We start from the raw sequence: 15333 nt of genomic DNA, 5'->3' as shown, positions 1-15333 counted from the left end.
GCATAGTCAGTTATAAGGCCCCGAAATGACAATGTAAAACAATTCAAACGAGAAAACTAACGGCCTAATTTATGTACAAAAAATGAACGAAAAACAAACATGTAACACATAAACAAACGACAACCACTGAATTACAGACTCATGACTAGGGACGGGCACATACATACAGAATGTGGCAGGTTAAACATGTTCGCGGGATCACAACCCTCCCCTAAATTTGGGCAGTGGTATACCAGTACAAAATAAGAACGAACTACAAATGTATAAAAATCATTTGAAAAAGGCGTAACTCATCAGATGGATGTGGACGGTTACTTGTACATCCCAACAACAAAAAGACACTGGGTACAGATATGAGAGTACTCGCAGTTAACTGAAAGCTAAGACAATTTCACAGACATGGAGAGGCTATGTGTTGTTTGCGCGACATTTCAATGATCAAACATAGGTATGCTAATTTTCTAACTGCTCCAAGGTCTTGCGTATTGTGTGCGTAATAAGAGTACAGATTGGTACATGTCGATGAAACGAAAGAAGGGCTTACAATGCGTATTTGCGAACAGACATTTTATAAATACTATGCAAATGTCTTATTTTACCACGATTTAACCAGCCTGATCAAGCTGTTGGGTACTCGTCACATTCACACGAAGCAGAAAAAATGGTACCGTTTATGTTATCATTATCCCTTTCAAAGTTTCAGATAAGAAAATGGGGAATGTGTCAAAGAGACAACAACCCGACCAGAGAGCAGACAACAGCCGAAGGCCACCAATGTTTTTTCAATGTAGCCAGAAACTCCCGCACCGGAGGCGTGCTTCAGCTGGCCCCTAAACAAAAATGTATACTTATAGTTCAGCGATAATGGACGTCATAGTAAACTCCGAAATATACACAAAAAACTAAAAGGCAGTGGCTATTTTGCCGGCTCTGATTAAAGTATTCCTTTTCAAACCGGCTAAAAAGCATATTTCTATAGAAATGGCTTTTTTGCCGGCACCAGCAATATAGTGATTTTCTAAATTTAATTTATAGGTTATTTGTGAAGAATGAAGTTTAATATTTACTTTTGAAAAGTACTATAAAAATGTGCACTGTCAACATAAAAGAATCATATAATTACGGATGTCCCAGTAGTTAAATAAGTAAACAGCTAAAGTTACATCATTTGAGACACATATAATCGTTTAAAAACATTTATCAGTCAAAGTATAAATAACTATTAAGAATGTATACGCCCGTCGTTTTGCGTGTGAATTTTTATGTAATAATCATAAAGTTTCTGACATACGGCGACATATGAACCCCCCCTTTTTTTTTACAAAAAACTCAATAACTCTAAATTAAAAATTTAAATCATCACCAAAAAGTATACAGATTTTTAGATTGATATAACTAAGAAGTGGGTAAAGTTTTAAGCAATAATGATCAATTGTTTTTTAGATACGGCGCGACATGTGAAAACCACTCCTTTTTTTTTTTACAAAAAACTCAATATAATATAAAATTTTGAATCAAAACCAAAAAGGATACAAATCTTTAGATTAATATAACTTAAAAGTGTTTAAAGTTTTAAGCAATGATCATCAATCGTTTTTGAGATAAGGCGCGACATGTGAAAAAAAAAACACCCTTCTGTTTTAGTTACAAAGTCCCGTAACTCAAAAAGTTTTAATCTTATTTTCACCAAAAGTATACAAATCGTTTGACCACCATAAGAAACAACTATATTAAGTTCAAAATTTAGACGGCCGTATAAAATCATACAAGAATAACAATGGTCAGATGCTCCTGACTTGGGACAGGCGCAAAAATACGGCGGGGTCAAACTTGTTTTTTTTTTAGATCGCTATTCTCTCCCTATCCTATACCTCTGGTCAATGTAAAAAAAAAACCAAACACACAACAATACGCATGTAGCAAAATTAGTTCAAAAGAAGTCTAAGTCCGATGTCAGAATAGGTAACAACAGACACTAAACAAAATGACAATAATACATAAATTAACAAAGGACAACTAGCAGTTAACTGACATGCCAGCTCCAGGCCTCAATTAAAGTGATTGAAAGATTGTCTTCAATCTTGTTAAAAACCGATCTCTCACCATTCCCGTTTTCTGATATGTCGCGTGGGAGCGATGAGAGATCGGTTTTTAATTAGAGTAGATTGTCTTCATCATATAAATATTAAATGCAATCCCTCCCATTAGGGGTTTAGTATTATACCATCGTAAAATATATGAGAAGAACATGACCCGTATCATGCCAACAACTGGTTTTAGAATAAATGTGTTTATTTCCGATGCAATTACCCTATACGTGAATCAACCAAGCCAAAATATGCAATTTTTAATGACCTGACAACAGTATCGTTACGTTATCTCTTCTCAATAAGTCTGTTTAAAGGTTTTGTTAGCTTTTGAGGTGAATGTCGACATTTATGTGCTTTGTAAAGAATATTACCATAAAAATCAGATGTGAAATACCTCAACGTATAAGATGTCTGCATGTTGAATTACATTTACGAATGATATCCGTGTGCCGATGATAAAATTTAGTAAATGTTTTGACTAGTTTGTGATATCGAAAACCCTGGTGTAATAATTTTTTCAGTAATACACAAATTTCTCTCGCTAAAATCTAATACTTTGTTACATACACGAGCGAATCTTACAAGTTGAGATATATAAACACCATAAGATGCTGACAAAGGGAAGTCACCAAATAAAAATGGATTGTTTGCACCTGTCCTAAGTCATGAAACTGATGTTCAGTAGTTGTCGTCTGTCTATGTGGTTCATAAGTGTTTCTCGTTTTTATATAGATTAGACCGTTGGTTTTCCCGTTTGAATGGTTTTACAATAGAAATTTTTGGGGCCCTTTATAGCTTGTTATTCGGTGTGAGCCAAGGCTCCGTGTTGAAGGCCGTAACTTGACCAATAAGTTTACTTTTATAACATGTACAAATTGTTACTTGAATGGAGAGTTGTCTCATTGGCACTCATACCACATCTTCCTATATCTAATTAACGATAGGAAATGAAAAATCATCTCCTTGTCATAAATTTTTGTATTGAGATTCCCGTTAATGATAAAGATATCAAAATCGAGGAAAGGCCAGTGTTCATTATTAGTATTAGCTTTATTTAAAGTTAGATCAACAGGATAAAATTCTTAGTATACATACTGAAGTCTTCATTATTGAAAGACTATATGTCATCAAAATATCTATAAGTATTCTTAAATGCTTGCATCAAATGTTGTTTTGATGGGTCTTTGCTGATTTTAGTTATAAATTGTACTCATAACAATACAGAAACAGGTCCGCAATTAGTGGTGCACAGTAAGTCCCCGATTGGAATTCCGATAACTTGACGATATACGGAATCTCCAAAGCGAACAAAAACGTTATCAAGTAAAAATATAGTCCAATTGACATAGTTCTTACAAAATGACATAAAAGAACATCTGGGGGCGGGGGTTATGGTTTTTTCTTAAAAAAAAAAAATTATGATCCCCAATTTGATGAAAGAAAAAAAAATCTGTTCAAGCAGATGACAAAACAAAATATATTCTGAATCCAGATTTCCTCTGTACCTTATAGTATTAATTAAAAAAAAAGAAGATTTGATTGATAACGAAGTAAAACTAAATAAGAAATGTCTAACTCAGACAAAAAACCATACCCCTTTGAAGTTAAATGTTTTAAAAGTTTAAAATTTTCCTTTTGTCAACAAAGCTCTCGGTGCTATCAACATGGCCAATATCCTTACTTTATAAATCAGTCAGTAACTATATAGTTTCTATATACAAACCAATTGCAACGATTATTTTGAATTACAACCACGTGTTGCAGGGTCTCAATATTGACTTACGCACCTATGCTTGTTAACTATTTATATACCAATCCGGCTGGCCAAGTTATTACTGGTAGATTCAGTCGATAATTATGCCAGTCAATAGTTAAAAAGCGAGAAAGCACACGTAGGTACTTTGTTCGAATGGATAAAAAATGCGAGGTCGTTGATGCAAATCAGAATTAAAAAAAAAACCTGAATGGATCTATGAATACACGTTATATCGAATGGTGAAAGGAACACATCCTACTTCCGTGACAAATATGCTGTTGTTCCTGCAGGTAAAGCCCCCAAACATTACACAAACTACTCGGTAAATTGATAGAGTTTTGCCAATTCACATGAAAACTCAATATATACCCCAAGAAACTTACCAAAGAGGAAATCCTGGATAATCATGATAGATCTGTTCTATGTTCCTTTGTAATTTCAAACAAATATATGAAGAACTGGGTCTAACTAATAACATAATTGTCCTTACACACAACGTTATAATGCCTGGTCTTCAAATGTGCGGCGTAAAACTACTTTCATAATTATCAACATCAGTTTTATCAGCAATCAAAGCCGGGTATCACTATTATTGTGAAACTACCTATTCTAGGTGTAGTCAAGGATTTGTATATGTCACTATACAAATCCTTGGTGTAGTGTAAATCAAATGTGGCTATTTAAGTATTTAAAATTCCAAAGATCTGTTTGAGTACATACCATCTTCAAGACTCTCTCGTCTTTCAATAGTTTAAAACATTTTATGTTTTTATTTTCTGTACACAAGTATTCCTCATTTCAAACTCGAAGACAAATTACAAGAAATGGTTCTGCTTTTGTTTCCAAAAAAATGGAATGGTTAACGTATATGCAAGTATCTTGTCTAATTGACGAACAAGTCGTTATTTGTAAACATTCACTCGTATTATAAAACAAAGGTTCTCTGAATTGACTTTATCAAGATTCTTGGTTTCTAGATTACTAACAAAATTCGTAATGTTTCTTTTACGTGTTTTTATCAACAAAAATCGGCAGTCCCACATGGGAACCAAGTATGCTCCTATTCTTGTCGATTTGTTCCTTTAATTGAGGCTGATTTCATACAGGAGCTTTTTAGCAAGAACGGGAAGAAGCTAGCATTATACTATAACTTCATTCTTCGCTCTATATAGCTGCTCACTATTTAGTTTAGAATGAGGAATAAATCAATTTTTGGTGACTATATATGCATCTATCCCATTGATTCAAGTTCAAGTTCAGTCATACAGTAAAATATGTCTCATATTCTGACTTACATCTAGAAATTGACAACCAAGGTCGAGTGAAAACAAAACTTTACAACAAAAGAGAGACATTCAGCTTCCTAATAACAAACTTTCCATTTCTAAGTAGTAACATTCCAGGGCATGCACATTGAGTATATATCTCCAGTTTATAGGAGATTCCAGAGCTTGCATTTCCTATCATGATTTCGATGATAAATAGATTGTGGTTACAAGGAAGCTATTGAACAAAGAGATCAAAGTGAATAAGTTTATAGTATCCCTTCAAACATTTCACGGACACCTTCATGAGTTGATTATGAAATATGTGTTTCACAGATGCCTACGATAGGTTCCAACTTTCGTTACCAAATGCCTTCATCTTTTTCTTGAATGTGACCTACCGAATTAGACTTGTCACATGGTGTATACTTGCACGAGCAACAAGACGGTGTCACGTGTGGAACAGGACCTGTTTGTATAATATTGATGGAATTATCAAAGATTGTATATATAGCGTATTTTCTATCGAATAATGGGGGTTCGTAAACGTTCTTTAAAAAACATACAATACTGTTAACAAAGCAATTTAATGGAAGATACACACGCACACATTTTATTGCAGTTTGCTCAGGTTAATGTTATTCATTTATTTCAAGCTTGATTGTCACTTATTTTATCAACCAGAGGTAATTATAGCACTAAGTGTATATGGTATATAAGATCCACTAGCATTTTGGGGAGTCTTTTCAATGAAAAAATACAAAGTTTTTAAAATTCTTTGAGACATACTTTACAGAACAAATGTACATGGATCAGTCTCAAAATAATCTAATTGATAAAATCTACCATCCCTATATAGCAAACATCTGATATACTATTGTGGTCAACAAGTGTGTAGTGAATTGTGTTATTAAGTGCAAGACAAAAGTCGAGTGATTCGGTCTGTTAAGATTGGTATGTAGAGGATGTTCTATCAAAACTTCATCTTTTGTCTATAAGTGTTTGATGACAGTTGACAAAATTACTGGTACTCCATTGGCGGATCCATGGGGTTGGAGTCCGGGGGGTTGGAACCCCCCTTTTTTTTTGGCCGATCAATGCATTTGAATTGGGACATACCAGGGTTCTCACTAAGGCGAGTCCATGAGTCCTGGACTCATGAAAATTTGTCTGGACTCATCATTTTCAAAACTGGTGAGTCCAACATGTCCAAAGATGCATCAAAATTGAAATATTTGGTATAAACTGAACACACATATCATCATTTTATAACAATAGAATAAAAGAAATCTGAATTTATTGTCATTTCATTGCTCTTTTAGAGCCTAAAAATGATAAATTATATTGCATAAAATATCTTCTTACTGTTGGGACTCACCATGGCCAAAAATGACGAGTCCCTGGACTTGCCTTCAAAAATCATTAGTGAGAACCCTGCATACAGTTGGAACCCCCATCCTTTTGTCCTGGGTTGGGACCCCCTTTTAAAATGGCTGGATCCGCCCCAGTACTCTTACTTGATAAACAAGAGGTTACATTATCAGTACAGGTGAGCTAAAATGATAAAACAAATTACAAACGTATTTACACTAATAAATTCATTGAATGTTGAATGTGTACGGATTGATATTTTAGTCTTATATACATTTTTATTATTAGTTAATATTTGTGACTATAATTTTTTGAACTAGCTGTCAGCTGGGAACTCGGATATACTATCTACATGTATGTTCCTGCTGTCAGTAACTACTCTCATATAAATATACTGCGTGTCATTCTGTTGTTGGGGATGTATAAATACCCTAACACGGCCATTCTTGAGTTTTTGTTACAATGTTTTTCTGCTTTGTATTGATCTGATGAGTTAAGCCCTTTGCAACTGTTTGCTGTAACACCACTGTCCTAGTTTAAGGAAGCTGGCTTGTCATGTTTTGGATTTTTTGTCAGATTTTCAGGATCCTCTCGTTTTATCTATTTGAATGCCTTGAAAAAATATGCCCGGTGACTCCCATTTTTCTTTTCGTAAATCGTTTACATGTATAATGATAAGCCATCTGTAAAAATCTTATAAAATTTTAATTATTTTTTAATAGTTTGTTAGAACTAAACTTGTCAATGATAAAGCTATGAAAAGTCAAGAGAGAATAGTTTCCCGCCAAAATTTCAATGGCTAATATCTCGAAGACAAGCACGGTGCCCTTTGTTTTTTTTTTTTTGCTCTTTGGATCCCTTTATTTATCCCCCTATCAATATAAACTAGTGTTTTGAAAAGTTAATTATTTTGAAAGTGAGAAGCGAACTCCCTTAAGGGAGAGCACTCACAAATATGTTTTACTCCACCGCATTCTGTATGTACCTCTCTCAAGCCAGGGACCTGTAATTCAGTGGTTGTCAGTTGTTCATGGTCGTCATATTTTTTTTGGTGAATTGTTTTGTTATAAATTAGGCTGTTAGTTTTCTCAATTGAATTGTTTAATATATTCCTGGTCTTTTATAGCCCTCTATACAGTTCATGTTTTTCTCATTGTTGTAGACTGTACAGTTGCCTTTGACTGCTTACATCTACTTCATTGGACTATGCTGTTGAAGGGACTTGGGACTTCAACTAAACTACCTTGACCAAAAACCTTCAACTTGAAGCAGGACTTGCGGACAAATGGACAGACAAACAGAACAGATAAATGAACCCATGCAGGGACTGAAAAAACATAATGCCCCACATGGGGCATAAAAATCACCTTCCTCTCTCAACACTACTAATATTGATTTTTTTAGGTTTATCAGCTAAACTATTTTTGATTAATCTGGGACACCTTTTAACATGCATATGGCCAATATGATGAATTTCAACTTGTGAAAAGTAATTTCAAACAAGTTAGTGGTTTCTTTTTTATTATGCACAAATAGTACATTATATACAAATTAATTCAATTCTGTACAACTTTCAATATATTCACATTTAAAACTCATAAAATTTTATAATAGTACATGTATGTTATAAGTTATTATTTCTATGTGCTTACAAAAGCTACCATTTGCTTACAACATAAATATTCAATTGTTTAAAAGGTTACTGAAACAAGTCATAAAAAAGTTATCCAATAGATAGTTTCCTTATCATGCTCTATTCTTCAACAGTAACAATTGCATGAATGAAGGTAAACATCAGACTAACCACTATCATTTTCTATGTTCAGTAGACCGTGAAATTAAGGTCAAGACTCTAATTTGGCATTAAAATTAGAAAGATCATATAATAGGGAACATATGTACTAAATTTCAAGTTGTTTGGACTCCAACTTCATCAAAAACTACCATGACTAAAAACTTTAGCCTGGAGAAGAATAGGCAGACGAATGAAAGGACCCACAGACTGAAATCATAATGTGCCTAAGTGGGGCATAAAAATCAGGCCTAAAGGATTCACTTTAGGCCAAAGAATAGCCTGAAGATTCAGCTCTATCAATATATATCAAAATGGCATTAGTTTGGTTTTTAAAAGGATCTTTTTCAAAAGCCTTACTACTAGGTTCAACAAATCTTTTCATTAGAGTACATTCTCGGTTTCAAAGTCAGCACATTTTTTATTTTTACTGACACTACCAAGGTTCTGCATCAGGTTGCAATATGTTTGGAGTGTGGCAACAATGCAATCTTATATTTATCAATCTATGGCTTCAGTCTTGATTCTGTATTTTTTTAAACAAAACTAATTTATGACTTGTAGTATTTCCCTCTAAAAATCACAGCATTAATTTGGCAAAATGGAATATATACATTAAATTTTGTTTGAAATCTTCAGAAGTAATTTGTACTACATATCAACTGGCAGAAAATTTTAGATGATTGAAGTTCACATGGCTTGTTTCACATATTTTAGAATACAAAATTCTGTAAAATAATTTCATTTCAGCTTACAGGTAAGCAAAATCAATTGCAAAATTATTTTCTGAAGAAGGTGCGTTTATATACTAGCTATATGGAAAGACAATATCATAAGTACAAACACAAGCGACAACACTATTTACTTCATCATACAGAGGCTTGGTTCTTTTCAAGTTTTCTTTTGAAACATATAGAGTGTTTTATTTTGAATGGACTTTCTAAAAATAACTGGCTTTTTTAATAGAAACATGTTAAAGATGTATAGGTAATTTTAAAAACGGTACATAAAAAGGCTATAAATAATAAATTTTTCTCTTTTTTTGTAAGGAAAGGGAACTTTCAAAGGTAAACTGACCTAAAAAGCCAAACACTTATGCAACGTTATAGTGAGAATAATCATCATTTTGTGACTTCATAAAAATAAGGGAAGATTTGTTTATGTGAGGGAGTGAACGGAAAGACCGTGAATGCCTGATATTTTTATGTCACCTTCACTGCATAGGGAGAGACACAACAAGGTTACTGTAACAAATTTTAAGTTGCCTTCATGACAATCTATTTAAGTCTATCTAAGAACATGTTAAGACCTTTTTAAAAAAAACTTAATATAAAAAGAAATAAAAAAACAAAATGAATGACTTTTTCGATAACATAAAACTGATCAGGTTAAACATAACCAATGTACATCATAAAATTATTTAAAAAAATAATTCGAGTCCATCCTCACTCATGCAGGGGAAAAACCAAATAAAATTCTACATACTGTCCATTAAATTAATATTGTAATATTTGAATATGTATATATATAAATTAATGAGTAATCATAAACATGATATTAACCAAATATTTTTTTTTATAATACTGATTCTTTATCTTAAATTGATGAGAGTATACATATATAAACATTATATAAATATAATACAGAATTCACAAGTTTTTGTCACGTTAAATCTGATACTTAGGTTTTACTTTATGACTTGTAGTATTCACATTTATGGTGAGTAGTATTAAAACTAATGCCAAAAAGTAGAAAGCATTAAATAATTTATTTATATTAAGTTTAAACAGGCCATCTACTAGTTTGCTGTTTCCTTTTTACTGATGATAAAAGAAAAGCTAACCAGTTAAAGTTTAGGCTACTAAAGTGCTGTCACCTAGTGATAGTTTGAAAGCCTATTTTAAAGCACAAGATAAATGCTTAATGAGAAACTTGATTGAATAATATGCAAAAATTTTACAAACAAATCAAGAAACTTCATTTCAAAGTTAAGGTGGAGATAACTCTGTAAAATCAGCAGAACGTTTTAATGACATTGTGTTCATAAGGGAATATTAAGTTTCTCAATGATCAAAATAAGTGTTTATCAAACTGCTATATAACCAGTGTAATTTTTCTGATTAAACCGTTGGTTCAAATTTTTTAAAGTTTTTATATTTTTGTCAAAGGGTCAAAGTAAATACTTTGTCAAAATTTCAAGAAAATTAAACGAGCCAAATTAATTTTAGTTAAAGTGTTGGGTACCACCTTAAGGAGCAAAACTTTAAATATTCTTACAATATATATTCTATACATAAAAGATATTAGTAAGTTTCAGTAATGGTAATCATTTTTGTATTGCTGTGTACTAACATTTAAATACCTATATGGGGCAGATACATATGGGCCAATTTTTTGGTAATACCGTTAAATTTTTTTTACATGATATTTTTAATAATGAAACTAAAATGGAGGAGTAATGATCATAGTTATAAGTTGGCCCATTAAATATGGTTTTTGAGATCCTTTACAAATTAACTTAATTTTACTTTTAAAAATTAATTCGACAAAATAGTCAGTTAAAAAATATACACATGATGTGGTTTTGTTATAAGAATTAAGACAACAGACACAGGAACACACAAAGAAAAAGTTGTGGCCTTAATTATAATACTTTTATGTCCTTATATTAAAATTAATTATAATCGCTTGTATTCTTTATCTTTCATCTAGATAGCACTTTACACGTCTAGGGTTATTTCACCTAAATTCACTAACATTTTTCTAAAAAAAAAAGTGCTCAAGACATTTCTAGTTGTCATTTTGATTAGTTTGGATTTGACAATAAAGTAAATGTTCTTTTTTAAAATAAAATTTAAACAAAACAACCCTAACATATACCAGTAGTCATATATGTCCTTAAATAAGTGTTATTCGCTTGTAATAAAAACCGGTACTCAAGCATAAAGCTTTGCAGTACAATCACAGATATTCAGTCATGCATGACACAATTGTCTTCCCATTTTATGGGGGACAGCACTGTCTCTATGTCACACCTGATTGACTTTTTGTTTGGAATGACTTTTTAGCACTTATTATTCTTCATCGTCTTCTCTAACATATGCTAAGGGGAAGTAACCAACCTGTAAAATTAAAATATATTAAGTTAAAATCAAATTTATTAAGAATTGTCTTATATAGGTTATATTGTCCCTTTTTTATGTAAATTCCAAGACATGCATATAGCTTTAATCGCATTTCCAATAAGATAATGCTTACATTGCTTTTAATGTAGGAGCATTTTAACATTTTTATATATTCTACGTAATACATTGTCCACTTTAATTTTTGTTCTTGGTTGATTTTGTGTACATGCAATTGTATTATCTGTACATTTTATACATATGTGCATGTACATTGAAAGCTGTACACAGCCTAATTTGTGAAACTGTATTTGCTACCACTTATCTAAATCATTTATCTTTATGCTTTATACTGTTACTCATTCTAGTCTTATATTCTGAAATCTGACAGCTTCTATAAATTTACCTTGCCAGTAGTACAGTGCTCTCCCTTCCACCAGCCTTTATCACTTCCTGTTTTACTGAGTATTGCAACACGATCTCCACGACATAAAGATAATTGTGATGTAGCATTTGCAGCATAATCATAAACAGCAACTGCATAGCCAAGAATTCTGGAAGCTATAATGGAAAATAATATTTGTATAGTCAATTGTCCTGTACAGTTTCCTGAAAGCTAATATACAGAATGAAAAATATGTTATAGGATATATTAACTACTGTAAATTCAGAAATTATTGCAATGATTTTATTATTGCGAAAAATGCGATAGAGTTATAATCACAATAATTCAAAATCATACTTTGCAATTTTCTATATGAATTTTTATTTAAAAACAGGATTTTTCTCAATATCACATAAATCAAAATTTTGTTTTAGTTTAAATAACAAAATCACAATAATAAATGCACACAATAATTTCTGAATTTACAGTATCCTTTCATTATAACTTAATGAAGATGGATGCACATTAACGTCCAGTGTCCAATTAAATTTTCAGGACTATAACATGTTAAAGCAATATAAATATCAACCCTGCTTAAACAAGACAGACATGCTGAGTTAGATTTTTAACAATGGTACACACATTTCTCCTTACAGACAACTCTACTCTAAACTCTGACCAAAAGTTTACTTTTATCTTATAACTGTTATACTGTACTTACTTGCACCAAATCCAGCCTGACTTTTGATTGGATACAATAATGTGGTTTTGACACCAGGGAAACATTCTTTTAAACTGTTCTGTTGATAAAATTCTACTAGTTCCTGTAAGTGTAACATAGAAAAGAGAATAGAAGTGGGTACAACCTGATCATATAGCAGAAAACATCCAAATGACCATCAGGAAGAAAGGTTTTGTGAACTCTAAAAACTATACTGAAGTGGCAGTTTTATTACACGAAAGGGATTACAAAACAAAAAGTGCAAAATGGCGATCAAGAAATCTGATTTAAATGAAATAACCGTAATTCTTTCTGTAAAATAAAATTTGTCCTTTATCCCAATTTTTCATTTAGGACATATAGCTTTTAGCTTAGGTCATGACCTGCAAATATGACTGTTTTCAGACCCTTGATTATGACCACAAATTAATAAGGGATCTTTCATCAGATATATGCAATGATATCTCAATTTGATTCTGATTTAACCTAAGATACCAGATTTGACATCTTGAAACCTTAAATGTGACCTGATTTAAGTCTAGGTCAAGTATCTGTGACCTTGAACTTCAACATATTGACCTTATAATCAAAGTGATTTTTCTACTATCACATGTATATGTTTTTGAAAGATAATATTTTTGAATATTAACAGCTAAATTCTCAAGCAGAGACAGCAGAAACTTCACTAAGTTTACTTACAATAACTGAGGTAAATCTCTTTTCACTAAGTTTACTTACAATAACGGAGATAAATCTCTTTTCACTAGACAGGAAGTAGAACCCTGGTTCTTGATGAACTTTCATGTGTTTAAAATTATAATCCATTCTACAAGATATATACTGTCTAAACTGACAAATTTATATAAAATCATGTATTTTTATTAACATGCTTACATTATTTTTTATACCTGATAATATGGTGTTGCCTTTGATAGCTATGTCTGGCATCATTGACAAAAGACACAAAGTGCCAACACACCCAAATTGTACAAAGAATGTTAAAATCATACATAAGGCAAAAAGGTTGGCAATTAGAAGAAAAGCTTCAAGAGAGGTCTTTCAGATCACAGTGATCATAAAACTGTCAAAATATCATTAAGTAGCAGTTAATACAGTTTTTGCAATTTTTTTTTAAGCAGAACACATCAATTATTTGAGAATCAAAAAGTAACATGCTTTGTCATATCAAGAAACCAAACACATAAGTTCAGATGGGATGCATCTTTTTTAGTAAATGCCAACCTTTGACCTCATGTGTCAATCAACTTGAGACTGGTACTTACTGGAACAGTTTGGAAGTATTTGGTATCACCTAAATAGTAATAGTTTTCAGCACTTTTTTCTACACGGATATGCCGCACCTGGTTTTCATATCTAGAAGGAAAAGTTAACAGAATCCAGTTACAGGGTAATTAAGGTCATGCAATACTGAAGATTAACATTCAAAGGTTAAAAACAAGTCACAGTAAAAAGTCAAAAGGTTAATTGAAGAATTTGCAGACAGAATGTATTATAAAAACAATTGCATTCAATTGAAGTATTTTTTTCACACTATCTAGCAAATCTATGGAAATTCCACATTCTGAGAAAATAGAATAATGCCAATTTTCATGATTAATGGAAAAGTTCATTGTAACTAAAGATTCTAATCAACAGAACAGCTGTACATAAGGAACAATAGATACACTTGTAGTCTCATTGAGAGAAAAGTTAAGCACAAAATTTGCAAATTCATAGATAAAACATGAAGTTGTACAATACAGTATTAAGAATTAGTAAAAACATGCATCTGTTTCATGTATGGTTTGTTCCACAACAATTTAATTCAACATTATATGCATCAATCAATTATTCAATTGAATTTGTTCATCATCATATTGCATTGCTGTGGTTTTTATAACTAGAGGCTCTCAAGAGCCTGTGTCGCTCACCTTGGTCTATGTGCATATTAACAATGGACACAGATAAATTCATGACAAAATGGTGTTTTGGTGATGGTAATGTGTTTGCAGATCTTTCTTTACTGAACATTCTTGTTGCTACAATTATCTCTATCTATAATGAACTTTGCCCAGTAATTACAGTGGAAAATATTTCCTAAAAATTTACAAAAATTAACAAAAATTTATGAAAATTGTTAACAATTGACTATAAAGGTCAATAACTCCTTAAGGGGTCAATTGACAATTTTTGTCATGTTGACTTATTTGTAGATCTTATTTTGCTGAACATTATTGCTGTTTACAGTTTATCTATATCTATATCTATTCAAGATAATAACCAAAATCTGCCAATTTTCCTTAATATTACTAATTCAGGGGCAGCAACCCAACAACAGGTTGTCCAATTTGTCTGAAAATTTCAGGACAGATAGATCTTGACCTGATAAACAATTTAACCTCATGTCAGATTTGCTCTAAATGCTTTGGTTTCAGAGATATAAGCCAAAATCTACATTTCACCCCTATGTTCTATTTTTAGCCATGGCGGCCATCTTGGTTGGTTGGCCGGGTCATGCCACACATTTTTTAAACTAGATAGTCCAATAATGATTGTGGCCAAGTTTGGTTAAAATTGGCCTAGTAGTTTCAGAGCAGAAGATTTTTGTAAAAGATTACAAAAATTTACGAAAAATTGGTCAAAATTGACTATAAAGGGCAATAACTCCTTAAGGGGTCAACTGATAATTTTGGTCATGTTGACTTATTTGTAGATCATACTTTGCTGAACATTATTGCTGTTTACAGTTCATCTCTTTCTATAATTATATTCAAGATGATAACCAGAATCTGCAAAATTTCCTTCAAATTACTTATTTCGGGGCAGCAACC

General features: G+C 31.9%; 1 protein-coding gene across 6 annotated transcripts in view; it reads right to left on the bottom strand.

The window, feature by feature from the left end:
- Positions 1-7986: 7986 nt before the first annotated feature.
- Positions 7987-15333, bottom strand: part of LOC143063712 (proto-oncogene vav-like) — a 54779-nt gene continuing 47432 nt past the window's right edge. For 5 of the 6 annotated variants that reach the window (XM_076236032.1, XM_076236031.1, XM_076236029.1 and 2 more), the window contains 4 exons: positions 13786-13876; positions 12503-12605; positions 11803-11957; positions 7987-11396 (listed from right to left, as the gene is read on the bottom strand). In XM_076236032.1, the coding sequence (XP_076092147.1) occupies positions 11349-11396; positions 11803-11957; positions 12503-12605; positions 13786-13876 (397 nt within the window). In that variant the 3' untranslated portion in view covers positions 7987-11348. Of the gene's footprint in view, positions 11397-11802; positions 11958-12502; positions 12606-13240; positions 13329-13785; positions 13877-15333 lie in introns of all 6 variants that reach the window. The other variant, XM_076236030.1, reaches the window with a different exon arrangement.

This window comes from Mytilus galloprovincialis, chromosome 2, assembly GCF_965363235.1.
Source record: "Mytilus galloprovincialis chromosome 2, xbMytGall1.hap1.1, whole genome shotgun sequence".
NCBI lineage: Eukaryota > Metazoa > Mollusca > Bivalvia > Mytilida > Mytilidae > Mytilus > Mytilus galloprovincialis.
The sequence above is the reverse complement of the archived record's forward strand: the minus strand, read 5'-3'. Positions and strand labels throughout refer to the sequence as shown.